At 42.1% G+C, this 23,850-nt stretch overlaps 2 protein-coding genes and 1 long non-coding RNA gene across 3 annotated transcripts; 2 read left to right on the top strand and 1 right to left on the bottom strand.

Moving 5' to 3' along the window:
- The first annotated feature begins 3,279 nt into the window (after window positions 1-3,279).
- Window positions 3,280-4,915, top strand: LOC104911982 (uncharacterized). The gene is made up of 4 exons (XR_004160527.2): window positions 3,280-3,383; window positions 3,861-4,064; window positions 4,278-4,355; window positions 4,579-4,915. It is a non-coding gene; the product is annotated as an uncharacterized LOC104911982 (long non-coding RNA).
- Window positions 4,916-13,905: 8,990 nt separating this feature from the next.
- Window positions 13,906-16,459, top strand: LOC104912016 (homeobox protein VENTX). The gene is made up of 2 exons (XM_085229547.1): window positions 13,906-14,708; window positions 15,097-16,459. Exons 1-2 carry the CDS (start codon window positions 14,283-14,285, stop codon window positions 15,466-15,468), a joined length of 798 nt encoding a protein of 265 aa, XP_085085673.1. The 5' UTR covers window positions 13,906-14,282; the 3' UTR covers window positions 15,469-16,459.
- A 1,690-nt stretch (window positions 16,460-18,149) lies between these two features.
- LOC104912017 (homeobox protein vent1-like) lies at window positions 18,150-21,794 on the bottom strand. Its single transcript, XM_019617707.3, has 3 exons — window positions 19,427-21,794; window positions 19,066-19,304; window positions 18,150-18,719 (listed from the first exon to the last, which is right to left on the bottom strand). Exons 1-3 carry the CDS (start codon window positions 19,653-19,655, stop codon window positions 18,345-18,347), a joined length of 843 nt encoding a protein of 280 aa, XP_019473252.2. The 5' UTR covers window positions 19,656-21,794; the 3' UTR covers window positions 18,150-18,344.
- Between the last annotated feature and the right edge of the window lie 2,056 nt (window positions 21,795-23,850).

Consider the following 23,850-nt stretch of genomic DNA (forward strand, 5'->3'; position numbering starts at 1 on the left):
TAAGTCATCACAGGTTGACATCACAAAAATAGCCAGCATTGCCCCACATGGAATGACTTCCAGGTTCATTGTAAAATAGTACACTTGCTGCACAAACATGAAAAGGGAGAGTTTACATACCAAGGTATAATTGCCAGATTTGTAGCTATTTTCAGCATTAGACTATTGAAAAGACAATGCTAGTATTTTTGTGATCCTGTTAAGTTAATCATCTCTCAATAATAAATGGAAAGCTGATGCATTTGTTTATTTCATTTTGGAAAAGGAACGGTCAAACAGAAGAGACTTTGGTTTATCCTTGACAATCCAGTATTTGGGCTTTGTGAAGGAACCAGATACTGACAGGCCAGAATTCACATACCAAGAATTTACAAGACAGATATTCTAGTAGCCCACTGTCCTGGAACACAGAACTCTCTTTATCCTGTTAGTCACTCAGTGTAAAAGCAAACCTCTGCACAACGTGACCTGCCTGATCAGTGTACCATGTATCTTATTATTTTACTTAAAATCAGACAGAAGGAAACTCAGCACAAACTTTCTTCACCTTTTGCTTGCATGTTCCACTGAGAATTTATTTTGCAAGTAGAAATTTGTGCCAGCCCTCACTTATAACAAGGCATTGTACATTCAGATCTTCACATTAGAAATTATGAATGCTGATTATAACAGCATAGTACTTCCATATTTTCAGGTAGCTACACAAAGCAAGTCGAAGCCAAATAGCTCTACATCACTGCAGGCAGTCTTAATTTATACAAAACTATTGATTGAAAAATGTAGATTTGACAATATCTAATCAAACTCTGTAAGCAAAATTCCCCTCCCCAACATTGAGATATTTTTACTCTTTAACATTCACATCATGTTTTAAGTGAAACTTTTTTCAATATACTTCATCCTTGCTCCCACAGAGCGTGAAACCTTATGAATTAAGATTCTACAAAAAGCCCTATAAGTAATACAAGCCAAAGGGGTGGGAGGGAGGGGGGGAAGAAATGAAAAACACATCCTGAGGCCCATGAGCAAATCTGTACAGACACACAACCACGCATAAATGAAATAAAACCTTCCTTTTGCATCATTTAAAACAAAATCTAAGAGACAACTCTTGTGTAAGCTGATGAAAAAGTGTGTTCCAGACCTTCACAAGTACCTAAAATCTGCCATTTTGCAAGTACATTACAAGATAGCTGATACTTTGAATCTCATTAACTGCTCAGAGAGTATTGAAACAAAGGCTATTCACTAAGATGCATCATTCTGCACAATTCAGCTGCACTTAATAAAAATAATTAATAAAAAACAATCAGCTTATAGGTATGATCCACAGTTTTACACACATATATGCACAAACTGAAGTTTGCATGTATCTTTTCATAGGAAAAGTACTAAATACAAACATTATACCAAATTACTCATCAAATTTGTAAAACATTGACATCATCAACCCTTGTACACATTAGAATTTCGGGTAACCCTATTTTACAGTAGCTGTAGATATTCTTCCCGTCAGAGGAAAGCCTTAATGGAGGGCGTTTCAGAAATCATGTACCAAGGCTAAAAGGGATCAGATCACCTCTTTGTATTCAGCATCAAAGGCAAACGACTGACAAATGTGTTCTTGTCATCTTTTATCTACAATTTCAAATATGCCTTCTCTATTTATCTCTCAGAATAAAATGCATCACTTACTGAAGGTCTAATTCTGCAATCCAAATCAAATACACTTTCATTTTGTTCCTGAGAGACCATTAAATTACCTACCGCCTGTACCAGCGATTTTCCAATCAATAATACCAATTATAAACCAGAAAAAAATATGTCAAATCAAGAGACCTCTCCTTCATACACAAGTAAAGAATCTTACTACTTTGGGAGAACACATCTGTACTGCCACTCTTATTCATAATGGTGGAACTGACAGGCCTCACATCAGATTTCATTAAGGACTTCTGTGGATACAGCCCTTATCAAAACTTTGTGTACAAGCTTATTTCAAAACATAATATTTCATGTTTCTTAAGGTGCTCACTCTGCATTAGATGGCCTAGGACTCATGATTAAACACTGCCTATGGGCCAGCTGCTGATCCAGCAATTTAATGCTCTATCTTCTAAAGTTGCTGTAAAAACTCCGTATGTTTGTGCGGGATAGGTTTTTTCTTTCCCAGTGATATAATTGTCTGATTAAAGGCTGAACACAGCCGAAGCAAGCATTTCATGTTACGTAGCACAAAACACTTTCTTTGAAACACAAGTAGGATAGCTTCAGTCCAGAAGCACAGAGCTTCTCTGAAGAAAAACTGAAAGAATCAATTATATCTTTCGTAAAAATTTAGGGAAAAATACACCACAAAAAAATACATACATGTCTTTTTATTTCGAGGCTCTGTACACAGGACAGATTGCAGTGACTGTTTGTCATGATAAAAATGAACAAACTGAGCCTGAGATTACAAAATGAAGACTAGGAGTCTAATGAAAAAAAAAAAAAAATCTAACGCTGAAAGAGTAGATATAATGAATTTTGGGATTGTCCAAACTTATGCATAATCACTAGCATGTAACAGCACTGCTGCTACATGTGGCACTGAAGTATTCTGAATTAACCTGAATCAATTCCAAATAATTTAAGCTGATCTCTCCAGATTTCTCCTAATTCATAAAACCTTTATGTAGTCAATCAAGTGTTGTACCATTACAAAGATCCTAAAGGAAAGACAGCGCCTTGAAAGCTTGAAGAAAGGTTGAAGAATTTGTTAAAAAAAAAAATAGGATTAAATACTGTGAAAGATGTTTCCCAGCCTTGGCATCCAGCAGGGAGCCTCACTGGTGCCTGGATAAGGAGAGAAAAGCCTTGTACACAGGCCTTGATATCTCCCTAGTAAAGTTGTATTTCAGTGAAGGACATTGATAGAGATTCTCAAAAAAACACTTTGCTCTGAAAGAAGGGGGGTAGTAGACAGAAAACACAGCAGAGCCTTTCAGAACAAGAAGTCCTCTCCCAGACTTACATTTTCCAAACCATTGACGTATGTGAAAGAAAACAGATGATAAATTTTCATTCTCAGCGCACATTTCAAGTCATCACTTCAATTATTCCTATCAGTCCTGTTGTCTGCTGCACTCCCATTTATTTTTTTTTTTTTTACCTCCCCCAACACATGAATGATACTTCTCAAGTTTTCAGAAGTTCTACAAAGCAGCGCTTTTTGCGCACCCAATCTGCAGGTGCAGCAAAGACCTTGGCAAGGGGCAAACGGATTATCACTTACGAAAACAGTTACATCGTACTGTTCATATTTCTTCAAGGTCTTGAGCAAGACATAAATTCTCATGAAAACGAAGCTATTGCAATCCCGGCATCAGACAGCTAAACAGGTACGTCTTTCTTTTGTTTCGGGGTTAATTTTTCAGTACTTTGTAAGATATAACTCTTTTTTTTCTCCTCTCATATATTCAGTGGGTAATTCTAACACATATTTTCGCAGCCTTTAAGTCCAAGTCTTAAATATTGTGCAGCAGTTAACTTCATTAAAAGAAGATAGTGTACTTTTACTGACTTATAATTCAGCTTCTGATCCCTGCTACAAAAATGACCACATTTCTTCTTTCCGAGAGATTCATTTTCTTGTATGTATTTCAGAATAGGAAATTACACTGGATTTATAACATACTAAATACTGTCAAGTCCCTGTTGATCCCCAGGGATTAAAGTTATTTGTTTTGTGCTTTTAACCTCGGTTCTAGCCTTGACTATCTTTTAACAACTGTAGCACTGAATCAAAAAGAAAAAGCACTTCAAAAATACATTTAGTTTCAAGTCTTATTAATCTATGCATTTTTTATTTATTACAGGTTTATTCTTCATACTCTCGCCACATCTTGATTTGGCTCGTTGTTCCTTTTTCCTATGCATATACTTCTTTGAGAGTTTGATCTAAAGAGGCATAGAGCATGGGAAAATGGGGCGACTGAGGTACTTCGCCATTCGTTCCAAACAGCGCTGTCGAGATGACTATCGAAATGTATGGAGGAAATAGACATACAAAGAAATGAAAGGTTAGTTTATGTAACACTCACTTCACATCAAAAAATGAACACAAGGTAGTGGTATTGTTTAATCTCATTTGTAATTCATTGTGACTTAATTCTGTGAGAAAATAGTATTTTAAGTATCTACCCAATTATTTAACATACTGTTTGGTAAACTGTTTCATCTGCAGTAAATGCATTGCTAATATTTCTGAATTTGTTATTCCCATAAACCTTCAGAAGTAAGAGGAACAGAGTCACAGACTGCAGAAGTGCAACACGAAACCTCTCTTGGACTCAGTTTTCACAGACTGCACTGTAAGTCAGGGCATGGAGGCTTCGTCATGTGGCAAGGCCATGTGTATGTTATCCAGGTTGGGTGTCTACAACGTACTAGTTATTCTTAGGACCCAATCCTACAAGATTCTAAGTACCTCATATTATGCCAGCTTGTAAATTCTTACTTGTTAAGACAGACATTTGGTAAATAGTTAATCAAGTAATAAGCATACTAATTTTTTTCTTCTCTTTTTATTCACAGGCATCTTTGAAGAGAAACTGGAGATTTTTATTTTCCTGTTAACATTTTGTTATATTTCTGTTCAGTTTATTTTGTTTAGTCTAAAAAAAAGATGTATCATATCAGTTCTGTGGAAAATATTATGGAACCATGTAGCTGAATATACTGTGTGTCAAATAAAAACCCAAAGTTTCACACACTGTTCAGAAGTTTGTGTTACCCTATACAACAAATTCTAACAAGGTTTGCAAAACTCCATGCATGGAGAAAGTAATACTGTGTACACAACCAGCCATTTTACTTGCTTATTATTGTGCCATGCTATTCTAGATGAAATAAATATCTTAAGATGTTGTAATATTCTTTATCTCATTTGTAAAGACTGGAAAGCTTTTTTTACATAAAGAAATACTAATTCTGTTAATCAGAATCAAGTGAAACCTGCAGAATTACTACATATAAAGATGGAAAAAAGGCACATAAAACAAGATAAAATGTAAATAAAGGGGGGGGGGAGAGGAGGGAGGCCGGGGCGGATCGCGGAAGCACCACTTAACTTAAATCTAACCATAAAATAAAACATTAAATTGCACTACAGAGCATACATTTTACCTTGAATACATCTCACATAATATATAAATTTAACCTACAAACCTTCCAGGAACAGAATAACAGAATTTGGGGGATAAGGGGAGGGAAAGGGGGGGAAGTTTGGACATACTACCTCCATCTACAGATATGAATATAAAATATCTGATACTAAAATAAAAAAACAAAGTATTAGTCAATACCATGGTGAACACTGATGCTGAAGAGGGAAGCACTGAGTTGCAAAGGACGAATAGTCTTTTGATTATTTATTATTCTAGATCATTTCAAATCTACCTCCAGTAAAAGAAGGAAACTAATGCAATTTACTCGTTTATGGTTTAAAAGTAATTTTATGTTCAAGTTTTCTCTACAGAGCTGGGGTAGTTTTCTATCAGCAGAAACATGATCAGAATAATACAACTCTATTTAAATATACATATATATATATAATCCTCCAAAATAACCTTTGGTTGCATTATAATAAACACCAACACTTTCCATTGCAATGACTGGAACTTAATCAAGCCAGGCTTCACTCTAATACAAATGTTCCTCTCTATTCTGTAATGTGTAATAGATTTTTTTTTTCCATTTCTCATCTGAAACAAGATTTGTTTCAGTATTGTAGGTTGCATTGATTTTTAACTAGATGTTTTGCAGATACATTATGCATAAATTTATAGTATCAGCTTGTACTTAGATGTGATACTTGAAACTAATTTAAAATACTGTAACTCCCAATTCTGAAACAAGATGTACAAGCAAATAACAGCAGAGAAGAGTTTAAAATTGGAAACTGTATATAAATTTATAAAGATAAATTACCAGAATTATCAGTTCAATAAACAGTGCAAATGTAGGCACATCACTGATATCAAGAGAAATCACTCAGTAAGGACAAATAAATCATAAAATCATAGAATGTCCTGGGTTGAAAAAAACCACAATGATCATCGAGTTTCAACGCCACTGCTATGTGCAGTGGTATTCCTGCCAGCCACTAGAACAGGCTGCCCAGAGCCACATCCAGCCTGGCCTTGAATGCATCCAGAGATGGGGCATCCACAACCTCCTTGCACAAGATGTTCCTTGCAGGACTACATGCTATTCATCATTTCTACACATGAAAATCACTTCAGACATCCAATTTTGAACTGCCAATAAATATGTGACATAGCTAATGTCACCAAATATACAGCACATACATAACAGGTTAAATCATAATAAAGCATAATACTGTAATTAAAGTTATTCTATGTAGCTTGATACCTGTAGGAACACTTGATAATTATTTTTTAAAGCAAGTATTTAGCTCTTTTGTGTATTTTCCAAATTATAACTAACCTTCTATTTATTTGTCCCTCCTCCCCCTCTATATTTTACATATATAGGAATGGGAGATACTGATTAACATTTTGGGCTTTATTTATACCTGAAGCGATTTATTATATCAGAAACAACCTAACTCAAGAACCCCACTCAGAAGTCAGCCTACCTTACACTCAAAATTTTTCATTTTCACTGCTTGCAACAATTTTACAAGACTGGAAATAATGTCTACTTCAGAAATCAAACCCTCATATTTGGTAACAATGAGTGTTACATGAGCACTTTTGAAATTCCCATGACTCCCTATTCCTGCCTTTGCCTCATTTTATCTGTGCTTTCACCTAGATCAGAGTACTAGTGAGCCCGAAAAGATAGAACAAAGAATTCTGCAGTACTTTTTTTTCAGCCAAGTCAATTACCTGATCCAGTGTATCTTCCAGAAAAATCAATGCATTACCAGAATGGAGGAAGAGAAGCTGCTTATTTTGAAAGGGAATATCTTTGAAATTGCAATTTGAGGGAAAAAAAAAAAAAAAAAGAGTGTTTAAATTTCCTCTATACTCACACACAAATGCCCATGACAGATTTGCCCGAGGAAAAGGTGCCAAACTTAGCTAGAGGGAAATATGTTCATCTCAGCTGCTTTCAAAAATACACTGACATGAATAATTTTTCTACAGAGATAAGTGTAGAGACAGGTAATGATACAGGTAGTGAGAATACCTGTCAGCACAGGCATAAGTGAGAGTGGGAAAGCAAAGTATTTCTGAAAGGTGCATCTTGCAACTAAGAACATTTTTACTCACAACTTACTACTTTGGACATCAAGGTTCATTTTAAGCTAAAGCTAAGAGCTCAAATTCACATTCCAGCATCCACATAAAACATTTTTTTTTCCCCTGAAGATATAAAAACCATCCATCTCAGTACAGTGTGTAAACAAGAATGAAAGGATCCATATGAAGAACTGATGAGATCAATATTGCTGAAAAGTCCTGTACCCCTTCCTCCTCCTTCTTACCATGCATCAGTTTTCTGACCCCCCCAGTGAACTCTTTAATAAATCCATAAAGTCAAATGTCCTCGATTTTAAGTTAGATTTTTTTTAAATTTTTTTTTAATTTTTTTTTGCTCTGTTAACTTTGTATTTACACTGGGAAACTCAGCGAAGGGAGAATTTTACACATATGTACATAGGGAAAAAAGCCCACCACAACCTCCTACTTATCATATCTCAGTTTTGGACTAATCTATTTTTTTACTCCATCAAACAAATGGTGTAACAATTCAATTGATGCACTCTAATTCTTCCCATCCTTAATACCTGGACTCAACATTCATAAAGAAGTATTATGTGTGTAAACCTGTTCTTTGCCTCTTGAAAATTTATCTCACTTTCAAATGAGCCCCAAATGCACTCCCCTCAAAAATCTGAGTCATAACAACTAGATTTCACACTAGATTTCCATAGACAACACGATGAGAACTCGGTGTTTTTCTCTCTGTCACAGCATGCTCCAGCTGCGAAGTGCACGGGCCGGGCAGCACTTTTCCCACTGCAGCCCATTGAACAGAGCGTCTCTGCCGCGTTCTCAGCGCTCCCCCTGCTGACAGTTCCCGGGTAGGTACGGCAAGAAGGAAGCAGCTGGGATGAGAAGTGAGGGATAAGAGCACGACAAACCAGGAAAGATTGGGCTTATGAAAGCAGAAATGCAGGAAATAAAGGATTGGGCTTTTGTGAAGCATATGAGGAAACAGAGGAGGGAACACCCTTGACCATCGTGTTGTTTCTGCCCTCCAGGACTCCGAATAACAATAATTATTCCCATTACCAAAATGTTGTGAGCTTTGATACATGTTGGGTTTTTTTTGTTGTTTGTCTTGTTCTTAATAAATCTTTAAAATGATTAAGCAAACTAAGAGCTAAAAAGTTAGAAAACAAAACAACAACAAAAAAAACACAGAACTACATACAAACTTAATTCCATCTCATAAGACACACGTATTACAATGCAGCCTGAACTCAGTATTTCTAGTCCTATACATTTTTTTTCCTCCTTAAGTGTCTTCCTTCATTCTACAGGATCAAAGGTTTGTCAGCCATAGGTTTAGAAAGGTGTTCAGCAAGTGAAGGGAAAGCAGAAAGGAAAATCTCAAAACAAAGAAATAGTAATTACATATCAAACTTCTGACAACTTATTTCTTCTGTCAAGCTCAAACTTCCTGTGTGAGCAGGTCATTTTTTTTAAATAAGAAAAATGCAAGAATATTTGTTTAATTTTTGGTCTCATATTATGTCAGGGGAGGAGGCAGGTTTTGAATTCAGATTGAGCACTGTTTCAATTTTAATTCCAAATAGTGTGTTTCTATTTTAATTTTTTTTTTCATTTTTACATGATATCCCTTACACAAGAAAAACATCACCCAGTGTCAGAGAGAGCTTGAAAGCAATAACAGACTATCCTTTTACAGGAGCACAGTGCACTGTTAAAACTAAGCTACTACTTAACCATTGCTGAATTACAGTTATATGTAGTAAATAACAAATGGAAGTGCTTGTGTTTAGCCCATTAGCAGATTCTTTTTTAAGTACTGTGAAGTGCTCAGAGTGATGCAATTCAGCACCGTCATAAAAGGTCCTTCACAATGCAAGCATCATTCATCCTGAAGTACAGCAGCAAAGAATAGAAAACATACTATAAAGTAAAGCTAATATAATCAGAGTGCTCAGCTGGCAAAGAGAAAGCTATGAAGTGAAAATAATCCCCCCAAAAAGTCGTGACTTAATTACTATTGTGTTACATATGCTTCTGCAAATCAGTCCTACAAAATAGAGTCAATCTAGAAATGAAGATATCAAGCCATACTGTATTATAGAATCATAGAATTACCAAGGTTGGAAAAGACCTCTGAGATCATCCAGCCCAACCATCCACCTGTCACCAGTATTTCCCATTAAACCATGTCCCTCAGTACAACATCTAAATGTTTCTTGAACACCTCCAGGGACAGTGACTCCATCACCACCCTGGGCAGCCTGTGCTAATGCCCAACCACTCTCCTGGGAAGAAGTAGCTAAGAATTCCAAACATTGCCTTTAAAACACTACTTCAACAAACATAAGTATAAATCCAAAATATTTTTCTGCAATACACAAAAGTAGTGTATATACTTTAGTTATTTTTTTCTTTTTAAATAACCCATAATAATTTTATTTGCTCTTTTGAGAATACCTAAATGTATGAGATGATGTTTCAGAGAGCTTCTTTTAACGTTTCACAAACTTTCTATATGATGATCCTACAGAGGTTAGTTGATAATCTGTTAGCAAAAGCAGTATTTCCTACGTTAATATGTTTTTTGCCAGCTCTGTTTCCCGAGATGGCAAAATGTTGTGTAAGATGAACAATTCAATACATAGGAGACAACTGGATTGAAATGGAAAGGATTATCTTTAATCATTGGCAATTAGATGCATTCAGCTTATATGAAAAACTAAATGCTGATAGCTAATTGAAGGATGAATGTAACTGACATGGAGTTAAATCTACAATTTTAATTACATAGTTTTATAGAACCCTTCCATGTAAACATGAATATAGCTATGTAACAGTTATCAATTTCCATTAGAAATTTTTATTTGACTATAACTCTGAATATCACCACTTTGACTGTAAACAAAGTACTTCTTATCTTAGTCTCTCCATCTGGACAAAAAGAGCAGCTATACTGACCTCCTGAATGTAAAAACTGTTCATCTATCAAAAGCATCAATATCATTCACTACTAATAGGAATCATCCCATTTCCATGCATTCCTCTGTACAGGCTGTGGAGCTCATCCAGCCTTTTGGGTTTAGCTCTCACAGTTGTTAAAAAGGCACCTGATTTTTTCTTTCCCATTTGCTTATTACTAGCTGAAAACATAAGCAGACTCCTTGACAGATCAGAAGAGCATGTGGAAGAACGCATGCAGGTAAGGGAGACATCTCCCTTCAACACCAGAGCTGCTAGTTCTACTGAAAACATGTCATTTAGCTGAGTGTATCCTTCATTCAAGGTGGAAATGAATGAGTGTCCTTAGAATTTTTTCAAATGATTGAATTAATCCTCGGTGCACTTCATTATATATATAGATACCTTCACTGCTAGCATACTGGCCAAAAACCCAGCTGCTACATGTTAATATTTTCCATAACCAAACCAGTGCTGAACAACTACTGCTTTTCTTCACAACTGAGGCAATAACTAAAACACATTAATTACTATAAGACAGTGCACTGAAATAACCAAAAGAAAACCAGAAAACTCAGTCATGAAAGATTATCAGTATTTCACAGCCTAAGATATGGAGCAGTTACTCTTCCAATGCACCTCTCTAGCCTATAAGAAACAGATCTTTGTGCTTTCTGTCCTCTAGGTGATCACAGAAAGGGCTAACAATCAATGAAAGACCAGATGGGTGTTTCACCACAGGATCTACTGAGTGATAATTGCTAAGTAGGAATACGCAGCAATGACCCTTTAAATTGTAATTGCCCTCGCGTGGTGTTCACTTACAGCCTTGCAATTACTCCATCAGAATCCTTTGAAGGGTGTGAGGGACGCTTTAAACTACACTCTGCACCTCAGTTAAATCACTGTTATAACACATAAAGCATGAATAGCGTTAGTCCCTTAAAACATGAGTCGTTCTCATGCTTATAACTTTCATGGCCACATGCGTGCCTTCTAGTTTTGCTGAAGTCCTTGTTTAGTTTTGTTCTGCACATGAAGAGAAAACAAAAACAAAAACAAACAAAAAAGGTACAATATCAACGGCAGTATCAAGTGGCAGAAAGATATTACAAATAAACGATGGTGTTGAACAAAAAATGAGTTTGGTTTAGTTTTTTAGTTTTAACACTGAGATTATAACATAGGAGAACACTAAACATTTTTTATAGTGCAGTCACATGATATCACAATAAAGCTTTGATGTTATGACCTCACTTCTGTTTACAAGAAATGGGCCAGTATTTAAAACTAGGACAGCCACCACAGCCACCTCATGTTAGAACATGGTCTTCTGCTAACAATTATACCAAGGCAAAAAATAGCGTTTCCAATATGTTGTACTGTTAAGAAGCAGCACAGTATGTCTATGTTATGCTACTTACAACCATAAATTAAAAATACTTGTATTATTTTAAAAGCAAATGCATTATCCTCAGCAGCAGTTCTCAGAGTAATTCTGATCCAGATCTGTGTGAGGCTTCACTAAGAGCAGATGGAAAAATTGAGATTACTTTTTTCCCTCTTCTCCAAAAAGATCTGTGGTTTTCAGTATATGCTGGACAAGGTGAAAACTTCTACTCTTAGCTTCTTAAGTACAAATTATAAGAAGGTTTTCTTAAGTAATTTGGTCTCGAGAAAAAAAGAAAAGAGGAAGCATTTCTTTGCATGTCTTTGATCCTTTCACGAATCTGAAAATTAATGTAATAATTACAAAAATTATATATTTATTCCCTGTGCCTTTTGAAACTAAAGCTTTTCTCCCAAAAGCTGTAAGGGCAATTCTTCCAATCTGGTCGGGTAAAATAAATAAATAAGTAACATCAATCACTACAGAAATAAAACAAAGCACACTAAGCCCCGCATTAACAATAAAATGCAAATTTTAGAGCTGCCATCATAGCGGAACTCCCCTTTGTTGTTCATCTACTAGCATCAGCACAATAATAATTAACAAGTAGAAACAATAACATAAAGGAATGATGTTTTACTGCTCCTTGTGATTAGATGTTATCTGTAACACTAAATGCATTGTAATGATTCACTTAAGAAGTTGACTGTCTCTATAATTTTTCCCAACAAAACTCATTTTTTTCAGGACTAACACGCAGGTTTCTAACCAGCACTGTAAGTTCTGCTCTCTATACAATAAACTCTCTGATCAATAGATTCAACCATGCATTTTTTACTATTAACTGACTTATTACATGCTTATAATTCTATAGTTGTTTATAGGACTAGGAACCAAGCTAACTAAAACTATCTGTAATGGTCCGTTTCAGACAAATCATTCTGAATGTACTTATGACTCATTGTCATCAAAGAAGACTTAGCAACAGTCTCCTCCTCCAAATTTCTCTGGGTTTTGATTGTTTTTCTTCATTAAAAGGGACAGGTACAAATTGTAACTTGCATCTTGGTAGTGTTTAAAAGTTAGAGATTGGTGTGGGTGGGGGACCTCTTTAGAAAAAAAAAAAAAAAGAAAGAAAGAGAGAGAGAGAGCAAAGCTCCCAACTTGACATTCAAGAGAAGTCTTCTCATTAACAAGGAGAACAAAAGATCTGCGGACATATGTATGAAGCACACTCAAAGCAGCTTCTAAAAACGCCTGGTCAGGTTTCAGCACTCTAAGAAAAAGGGCACGTAATTCCTACTGCATTTTATGAGAGGAAAAAGAAAACCACGATTACCTCAGAAAATATAGACAACCTTAAAGGAAAACGGCACGAAGGGTGGCATTATTTGACTTTTGCCAGCTCTCTGCAAATACTTCGCCGTGACACGGATTTCTTTGAAGTCTCCGAATTAACATGATGTCTCAAACACGTTCGGCTCTGTGTGAAAGCTAGTTCATTATCTCTGGCTGTATAAACTCAAGTAGTGGCGGCTGTTTACTGAAACAACCTGTAAATGTGTTAGCCCGTGTTTGCAGAGGATAAGGACTGTGCCATCCCAAGCCCACTTCAGACCGTAAAAGAGGTTCTTTTCTCACCCTTATCTGAATCATCCTCGAACAGACTGCCTCTGAACAGAGTTTACACTCCTCTTCTTTGATCTACTTTATAAAAACATCAGAACTGTTTACTTTGAAATGCATACATTTTTTTAGGGTGTGGGGGAAGGAGATGTTTTAAGACATGAACGGACGTATTTCAAGCCAATTGGTCATTTTCTCAGCCTTTCTTGTCCTGTCCAACATCCTGAAGCACAGTTTCACTGTCCAGTCCTAGTCTTAAATGAATTCATAAAAATTAACTTGTTCTACTCATTATTAGAGGACTCAGAACTTCCCACCTTGGTTTCTAACAGATGACCTCACCAACTGCCATGCTAACGCCCCTGCAACCTACTTGCGACTCTTCCCACAGTGAAAACTTCTTTATGATTCAGATTCTGCACAAACACAGGTCAGCAACTGCACCGCGCACTTCAGAGCACAGAGAAAGCCCTTATCTCAGCCCTCAGCCTCGGGGGCAGCAGTGAAATGCTTCAAGTTCAAACAGCACCAATGCACCCTGAGCTGACAAAGAGCAGCATGTTGCTCATGGGCATCATGAGAAGATACCAGAACTTCCTATTTTTCCCTTGTTCCTAAGCCCAAGGAGCATTTATTCATACCTCAGATCTTTTTGCTGATAGAAAGGCAAGAGAATTCCTCCAAGCAAGCAAGAAAAACTCCAAATGTGGGGTGAGCTCTTACAAAAGAGCCCTCTGTGCATCATCACCAGCCCCTTCCGAATCCTCATCCTTCATCCCAGGGAGAAAAAGACTGAAAATCGCGATGTGGTTGGAGTCGGGGGCATAACGGCCATCGCAGGCCGCGATGCGGTTATCAGAGCTGTACGGTCAGGGGGTGACTCAGGGCTGAACTTGGCGCCAGGTCAGGCAGCCTTGAGCCCCGCTAACTGCGGCGCTCAGAGATTAGGCGGATGTAACAATCACCTGAGAGGGAGATTAAAGGCCTCTCAACGGGGTCCTTTGTTCTCGGCCTCATTTGATGCTCGGAGAGCCACGCCGCGGAAAACGCTTTAAATGTTTGCTCCCAGCGCCGGGACGGTTTCAGAGAACGGGGAAAGCCCCACTATCATGGAGAAGGGTCGCTTCTCCGTGGAGTGGTTGGCGCAGAGCAGCCGCGACGGGGATAACCGCACAGCTCAGGAGGAGTGCGGGGCGCGCGGCGGGACCGCTGCTGCCGGCCGTCGGGAGAACAACAGCGGCACGTGCGGCTCTGCCCGCCTCACCACCCCTCCGACGCCGCTCTCCCTTTCCGCAACACACCCGGCCCCGCGGCGGCGCGGCCCCGCGCACGAGGTGGAAGCGGGAGGCGGCGCGCGGCCCCGCACCAAGTTCTCGGCGGCGCAGCTGCAGGAGCTCGAGCGGAGCTTCCGCGAGCAGCGCTACATCGGCGCCAGCGAGAAGAGGCGGCTGGCTGCAGCTCTGGACCTCTCGCAGAGCCAGGTGAGCGGGCGTGGGGCCGGACGGAGGGGAGGGGCGGGTCTGCGGCCGGCTCTGCCAGACAGAATTGCGGGGAGTCAGCATCCTCGCTTCGGCTGGCACGGTTGTATAGGTTTGTACTGACTCATAAATAACAGATTTCTTGCCGTCTCTCTCTTAAAACGATGCCTACAAGCGGTGGTGTTGCAGGAGCCCACTCAGAGCAGAATCAGCTCTGCTGCACCTGAGCTGCAGGTGGGCCAAATCGCCACAGCGTCAGAGCAGCGTTATCAGCCCCACGTCTTGTAGCTGCTACCCCACAAGTCGGACAGCAGGGCGGCTAGCAGGGTGCATCACTGCGTGGAACAGAGAGGAGTGGGGTGGTTCTTGACCTTTCCTTTCTTATCCCCAGATAAAAACCTGGTTTCAGAATCGCCGCATGAAATTTAAACGTGAGACGCAGGATGCCAGGGTGGAAGCCCTTGTCTCAGGCCTGTTCCTGCCCTATCACTGTTACCCGGATGCAGTGACACCCAGCTGTCTTCATGGGGTGGATATCAGTGTTTCCTCTACCCCGAGTGCTCCCCTCCACCCAGCAGGGTTCAGCCCATCCCTGCTGGTGCCCCCTGTTCCAGCACAGCTCCCACAGGCAGCTTTGCCAGGCACAGCTTTGCTGCTTCCCCCTGGCCCAGCACTGCCTGCGTACTCTGCTGTGATCCCAGCTGTGACTTTAACCAACGACCACAACGGACTGAGATTCCAGCCCTACCTACCTTCTTGTTAACAACGCCAAAGATTATCTGTAATCTGCCAAATATCTAAAGAGTAATTATTTATTTAGTTATATTAAATATATGGATGACTTATTTTTTCATCTTTTTTTCCCCCTCATGTTAACAAGAAACAACAACCTTGAGGTATAATACTGACAGTGGAAGTGGAAGACTTGAAACTTCTACAGCCTTCAGTTCATTGCACTGAAACACTTTTACCAAAGTTTGTTTTCAGAAAGCAGCCTATAATCATGTGGGGCTCTTTACTGAGTAAAGGGAGCATTTATTATATTTTCATGCATGCAGTAGCTACATGATGAACTATATGGAGGACATAGTGATAGCTATACATGACAAGGGACTTTTAAGAAAAGGCTTGTCAATGACATCAAGCAAGTTAAAATGAAAATTATACAATAGGTGTCAACCCTGTGGCCAAACACAAACTGCCTCAATTGTATTTCATCTGTCTATTTTGCACAGTCCCTAAAGTCACCTCCTCTTTACTTAGCTGCATTTTAAAAGAGGAAGCTAAGGGATTGTCAATCATATTTCTGATGCCAGCGCAAAATTGATTGTAATTTAAATCTACTGTTGAAAACACTCCAGTTGTTCCTAAGTTTTGTTCTAATACACCACTCAAAACATGAAATATTTGTTAGTTATTACATCTACGGCTTTAGCTGAACTTGGCAGATTCAATAACTTCAAGCTGCAGTACAGCATTAGGCTTACATGAGGTACACCCGGGACTGCTCCTTAAAATCCTCAAGCAAGCTTTATAGAGAATGGCAGATTCAAGCTTGCAGGAAGGGAGTAGTGAGAAGCAAACCCTGCATCAGTGTAGAGCTACACCAGCAGATGTCATTACATCTCTCTTGTCCCTGACCATCCTAACCTGATTGCTAGCTGAAAGCTAAATAACTTTGTATTGTCCAATGAAAATAACAATAGAATATCTCTTTTTGAGGTAGATGTTATGAATAAAAAGAAGGTGATAAACGTGGCCTACAATCCCTTTGTACAATGCTGCTGTTCTTCACTACCACTTTGTTTTGGGGTTGAGGAGAGCAAAGCTGAATGTACAGTTCTTGGCAGACAACAAGGGACAGTGAGGAATAGGAGATAAACTTTCACCCACTGTCCTACCTTCTGTTCAGATTATTTCCTCTGGTGTAATACCCCAAACTCTAATCATCAACCATGCTGTCAAGAAGCACCCATACCTTACAGGGTAGAAGGACAACCCATCTTTGTCACTCGGAGGAGATCCCTCTCCTAACACACCCACATCTCTTTCCTCCCAGTCCCACGAGGACTCTGCTCTGAGATGGGGCCTGGGAGCTGAAGGGTATTAATGCACAGAAGGTGCATTAATCTGCCACTGTGCACACAGGCTGTACAAGCCAGAGAAAACGCAGCATGGCAACTTAGGACCAGTTACCCTGTAAATTCCAGACGTTGCTTCCCCTGCTGACCAGGAAGTTCACTGCCAGCCTTGCACCTCTTAGTGTTAAAACCACATCAGGTTTAGACATCATTTCAAAAGTGAGGAGCCCCCAGGCTGTTACATCAAAACACGCAGCCCCTCGGGTGCAGGGCAACAAGGGGAAAATTAAGACTACATTGCAGCAATCAATCTGGTTTTTAATGCACTTACAAGAGCTGAATAAACTTAATTAAGTTCTAAAAGAAAAGTGCTAATTAATCCCTTCTCCGAGAGGAGTGAAAAAACCGTGATCCTGACAACGACCACTTTTTCTTAATGGGAAAGGGAGAAGTTTCAGGATCGTTAGAGCAAAAAAACTAAAGCTGCTCCCTTCAAATGCTGCGCCTCCTAAAAGCATCAATTTACCTAAGGAGTGTTTCAAAATATGCAATTACCGTGAGCATTCAGTGGGGAATCAAAGGCCAAATTTGCAGATTAAAATCTCATTTAGATAATATGACTATTAACAGAACTCTAATTATGCTCTTAAATCTTTTTCAAGATACTGGTTTTGGTAATTGTAAAACTTTAGAACTCTATACTGAACATTTGAACTATTTAATCACTGTTAAAAAAAATGCATCAGCCTAATGAACATCTGTGATTAACACGGTTGGAGCTCTCAGGTGGAAAACGGACTAGAAGTGCAAAGCAATACATCAGTTAATATTCAGAAGAAAAACTCACCTTCATCTTCCTCCTTTGCTGTGCCTCAAACACGGTATGATACAGCTGGCAAGCCTCAGGCTCTCAAACAACAAAATACAGAATCCCTCTCAGCATGACTGCAGGAAAGCCAGATAATATGCATGCAATATTTTAATTCTTCCCCATTATTTGAAGAGCAGTTCACAAGTGAAACCTTTACACACTATGCACAGGTAACACCCATCAATTTATATACATGTGAAAACTGGAGATGTGCAATTTCCAGTCCAAGCTAAACTTTTGTCCTACACTGTGGAAAATCTTGCAAATACAAGTTTGTGCTTTGGCTTTTCTTCCTCCAGTTCCCTTTCAGCAGCTGCAAGCACAAAAGGAAAGCTGTAGGCACAAACTGTAAGTGCATCATAGCTATAGCATAATTTTGCCTTTCAGCTGTGCTTAAGGTATCTTTGGCACAAGTAGAAATCAATGGAAGAAGATAGAAGTATTTGGGGAAAAAAAAAAAAGCTTTTCAAAAAGGTGAGACATAAAGAAGACTGAGAGGCACCACATCCAATAAATTTTAATACTAATTAGTACAAATATTAAATTATTACTCTTTACAATTAACTTAAAAAAAATAAACATATAAGATTACAAGTCAGATAAAAATCCATTTGAGTGGAAAATAATACATTATACCACTATACTCATCAATTTTCCCTCTTTGTCTGCTATGTTTTGTTTTCACTATCAGGCATACACAGGATGGCATTTATTGTCCATTTTATTCTGAATTACTGGATGGAAAGAAGGATGAGGAGGAAGCAAGTGTTGATGGTAGTATGGCAGCTTGTTCACCATGAAGCAGTAGGTGCTTTGAAAAGCATCGTATCTGGGGAAGGAGAAGCTGAACTGCACTGCAGACACCGGGGGGAGAGGCAGGAGTCTCTGATGCTGTGGAGCAAAGGGATAGTGGAAAGACAACGGAAAGCCTTCATCGGGAAGGAGGGCTGGAGGGGTGGTTCCCGGGGGGAAGCTGTAGAGTGGAGCAGGAGATACGAGGTGCTGTTGGTCCTGGATTTCCCTCTTCAGTTTCATCCTCCTGTTCTGAAACCACGTCTTGATCTAAGAAACAGGAGGGAGAGGCGGCGGGGAAGAAACAGCTCAGTACTTTGCTTACAAGCGCAAGGTGCAAAGAACAGCAGTACACCGGACCTTTCCATGCTCACTTTGCTTTAATTGCCTGGGTTGGGCTAATGGCCGAGCTAACCGAGCACGGAGGATCAGACTGCGGGCGAGTTATGGATGAATCACTTTAGGGCGTTAAGAACGTCTATAAACTTTGCAAGGTACACACAACTTGATGTATATCGAGGCCTGGCTATTTAACTTGTTAGGTATTAAACAGCGGAACGCAGCGAGAGACCGCTAGATCGTCTCAGCGCAGCCATGCGAGACGGCCGGCACCCACCTGGACCTCCGAGAGCTGCAGGGCGGTCGCCAGCTTCCTCCGCTCCGAGGCTCCCAGGTACTTCTGGCGCTGGAAGGTCTTCTCCAGCCGGTACACCTGCTCCGAGCTGAAGGCGGTCCGCGCCCGCCGCTGCCGCCCACGGCTCCCGCACGGCGCCTCCGCTTCCGAGCGCTCCCCGCCGGCGCTCTCGCTTTCGTAGCCCGAGGACTCGTCGGCACTCAGCCATCCGCCGTCAGGTGCTGCCGAAGGGATGGAAGGGGGGGGGCGGTGAGGCCTTTTCTCCCACCGGGGTCCGCCTCCACCGCCTCCGTTGCACCGACACGAGTTGAGGTCCCGACCCACACCCGCCCTTCTCACCCACCTGGCTCCGACGGGCACTGCTCGCTGGGCTCCTGGGGACAGGTCCCGCTCCGCCGCTCCGAGCGGAGCTCGCAGGCCGAGGGATTCCCCCGTCGGGGCTCGGCCCTGGCCAGTAGGGGATTGTGGCCGCAGCCCTGCGAGGTGGGGGCGCGGGGAGGGGGAGCGCAGCAGACGTGGGGCCGCACCCCGTGGGATTTGTGCTCTGCCAGGGGAAAGTCGGCCTGGCTCATGGCGGTGAGGGGCTGGAGCTGCCGGCTTCGATCAGCTCTTATACAGGCGCTCGCAGTCCCGAGCGGGCTAGTTTGCAAGTGTGAAGCCACATCAAAGTGGGAATCGAGCAGAGATAACAGCCGCCAGCAAGGAAGAAAGTTCACACGTCTAGCAAATGTCTACAAGACCCCGGCTCCAGCGCGTCTGCAGGGCCGGGGAAACCCCCTTGAAGTGCAAACCTGCCCCTATCCCCCAGAGGGCAGGGCACGGGCAGGTCCAGCCCCGCGAAAGGGCGTTTAAAGATACCAACATTGCCGCTACCAGCGGGGTTTTTACCCGCTCCCTCTCTGGCCGCGGTACCCCGACACCGAGAGCGCCCGGCCCGACGGAAGGCTGCGGGGTGAGCGATTCCTGGCTGCCGGCTGCGCCGCCTGGCGCGTCACCGGCGGAGCGGACCCTGGGAAAAACGGCTGGGGGCCGCTGACCACAAACCCCTATCCCCGAGGCTGAGCTCTCACCCGGACTGGGACTCGGCGGTGCCGCGGGCCCTCTCAGCTTGAACTTGGCGCCACCTGTCTAGCCAGAAAGCATCCTCGACCTCCTTTGGGAGGGTCTTTGGACCCGAGCGATCAAAGCACGAAGTGAGCAGCGCTCGCACCTCATCAGCCCCAAACTGTCCCCAGCCCATACGGCGCTTCCCGAGGAGGGCGATGCCTTTGTAACGCGAGGAGGGCACCGCGAAGGCATCCCCCCACATCCCACCCCAGCAAAGCTGGGACCCGGGCTGGAATGGGAAAGTGGCCTGTGACTTTCTACAAAAAGCAACGCACAGAGCCCAGATGTATGGGTAAATATGAGTTTTCTCTCTGTAAGTAATAATAATCAGTATATATGTCGTGTTCCTCAACCAAACCAACTTTCCCCGGAACAGCCCGTGTCGGAGAGAAAGCATATTCATGCTGCCCTTTTTCATCCTTCCAAGCATTCCCGTAACTCCACTGACACTAGGATGAGTGCATTGCGTTACTGACCCCTCCAGCCCCACTAACTCACCCTAACCCCGACTGCGGGGGAGCGATACAACACAGGATCAGGAGCAAACACCTTGCACAGCCCATACAGCCTCGGAGCCGCACGGCCCCTGGAGCTTCTCTTCCAGCACCATCCCCCAAGGCAGGGCTGGGAGAGGCTGTTCTCACACAGGCAGTGAAGTTGCACTGTCCTTTATGGGGTACTGGACACAGCTGTTAATGAAAGTTCAGTTACCACTGAATCCAAACTGTCATTTTGGCTGACTTGCTTAAGTCCATGCAGGTGCACAAGCAGCTGGGCACTGAGCTGGAGACCAGGCTCCCTCCCTCTCTTGGAAACACACTCATAAGGGCCACCAAACTAGTAGGTTCTTAAACCTCATGGGTCCAAAGCACCAAGTCCTCCAAAAAAGCTCAGAATTTGCACATTAATTTTAATCACTTCCATATTTAATAGCTATTCCTGTACAGCTGTGCATGGTCCCTCTTTTTGAAGGAAAAAATGAACCATTGTTCTCACTAATTCTATCTTATTTCAGAGCAGTCATTTCTGAATAACTCCATGCCTGAACAAATCCCATCCGAGGAGCTCAGGCTTCATCCCACAGGTCACGCATAGAACTTCACCGCAAGTAAGCGCAGGGCCCAACTACGTCACCGAGACCAAATGCTGTGGCACCCAGAAACTGCTGGTATTCAGCAGATACTGAGTCAAGCACACACCTGTGAGCAGTGTGCTCCCCCAAGGGAAGGGGTATCTCCAGTGGTTCTCCAGCAGAACAAAGCTTATATCAAACCCAAGAGCCCTCATGCCCACAGTTACCCCATCCGCACAAAACAGTGCACAGCTATTGGGGGAGAGACTCTTCATCCCCACTGCCAGAACTAAACTATGCACAAGACTCGGATCAGTGCCATACCTGAACTGATCTGATGTCACCTTATGTCATTTGGGGGTGTAGGGAAGGGAAGCAGTTGACTGAAAACAGTCCCACTGTTTTCTCAAAGTTTTTGAAATCTGCGACATTTCTCTATTTTTTTTTTATTAGAATTGTCTATTAAATTAGATGTTTAACTACCTAGGATTCTCCGCCCCCACACCAGGGGAGGTGGTAGCCACATCTGTGGACCACAAAACCTTGGAACAGATGGGAAATGGGTAAGAGGTGTCACAGGGCTGTTGCAGCTCCCACCAGGAAGAGGTGCCGACTTGAGAAACTTGGGAATTTTGATGATCCTGGGAGGGTAGAGTGAAATCCCCTCCTCACCGCCTACAGAAATATGGTGCTTAGAGGAGACTTTGTTTCTTTCCTGATCCATTCTTATGTATCACTTTAGATTTTGCATCACTGGAGTTCTATCTGCTATCAAAAAAATGTTGCTGGTACTTCCCCTGCACCAGGTTCTAGAGGCTCACACTACACTAGATTCATAGAATCATTTGAGTTGGAAGGAACCCTTAAAAGCCAGCTGGTCCAACTGCTCTGCAATGAGCAGGACACCTACAGCTCTATCAGGTACTCAGAGCCCCCCATCCAGCCTTGGGTGTCTCGATGGATGGGGTACCCACCACCTCTCTGGGCAACCTGTGCTGATGCCTCACCATTCTTACTATGGAAAATTTCTTATATCCAATATAAATCTCCCCTTTTTTAGTTTGATACTATTTTCCTTTATCCCATCACAGCTGATCTCGCTAGACTTTGTCCCCTTATTCCTCGTAGTTGCCCTTTAATACACAAAGGCCTCTCTCTGGTCTCCCCGGAACTGCTACTAGAAGCTGAAGCACTTGTATTCTCCAAGAATAGCTCTAGTGCACCAAGTCTATTAACATATTTACTCTACCCCCTCCTTTTGCTCAACAGCATAAGAAACTACGGCCAGAAATCAGGAGAAGGAAAAAAAAAAAAAAAAAAAAAAAAAAAAGTAATCCATCTCAAGCAAAATAATTTCTAGCTTAACTGGCCAACTCTGTAAAGAGGGAGCCCTTCTAGCCTCTTACGGGAAAGGACGCGGCCACCAGCGCTCGGCGGGGCTCAGGGCTCGGGGGGCGGTGAGACCACTGATCACTGTTTGTATCCTTCACTGCTCCCCTTTGGAAATGCTAACTAGGTTATACAGCACGCCCTTTGATGTCCTGATAGGTGCTATTAGATAGCCAATTAGGCATCAACGAGATCGATTGTTTCGGAATGGATGCTTTCTGTTTGAAGTAGCCGTGAACACTAACAGGGCCATCACCATGCTCTCCTTTGCCCACGGGAACAATGCGGGCCGACACACCATAAATAACAAATGTTCTGACTCACCCGGAGCGCTGCGCCCTCCCGGCTCACACGCCGCAGCTATTCCCATTCAGCACTGTGGGACCAAACGCGCGCTTTGCATTAAAAGCGATTTATCACGGAACTCCCATTCAGCTCTTTGCTCAACGGAGGGACAAAGCGCCGAGATGGCCTCGGTGCGAGTCAGTGCAAACCGGAGCAGGAACCCAATTCCCACGCACGCCATCCCGCGCTGCCCAGGGATCGGTGACACCTCCGCAGCTGTTCGCAATCGTCCAGGAAGAGTAACTGAGAGCTGAAACGGGAACTTTTAAACACCTCACCTCCCGAATTCCAATCCGCTGCCGGGATCAGTTCCCTACCAAACGCCTTTACAAAACAACATTAGATCGGAGCTTAAAAAATAAGTGAACAGTTATAAAGAGTAAGAGGCAAAACCTTTCAACAAAATGAATAGAGACTAAAAGATTTCTCCTCTTTCTCTCCCCCCTCGTTTCGGTTGGATTTATCAAGTTAATTGGCATCTAATTACGTATCAAAGAAAGAGATAATGGGCCGCAATTAGACATAATGGCCTGGCGGTGCGAGATCCCTCCCGATTAGCACACAACTCCGAATCACTTCACCTGGTTCGTTAACAGGTGCCGCCAGTGGCTCCACCGTGTCTGGGCGCTGCGGGGGGGCAACCGGCCCTATTCCCAGCAGTTCCCCTGTTGGTTGCTCTCGCCAAATTGGGACAGGTGTTAACGCACGGGCTGCAGCCGGCTCCCTGCCATTACCGCGGCGCTAATTCAATCAGGTTGCGCACACACTGCGGGGAGAAATGCTTTGAAGTCAGCGTTCTACCCTCCCACCCCTTTTTCCTCCCCAGGGAGTCCCGTTTTCAGGTTATACAGCCG

The sequence above is a fragment of the Meleagris gallopavo genome, chromosome 8 (assembly GCF_905368555.1).
Source record: "Meleagris gallopavo chromosome 8, MGAL_WU_HG_1.1, whole genome shotgun sequence".
In the NCBI taxonomy this organism is placed as follows: domain Eukaryota; kingdom Metazoa; phylum Chordata; class Aves; order Galliformes; family Phasianidae; genus Meleagris; species Meleagris gallopavo.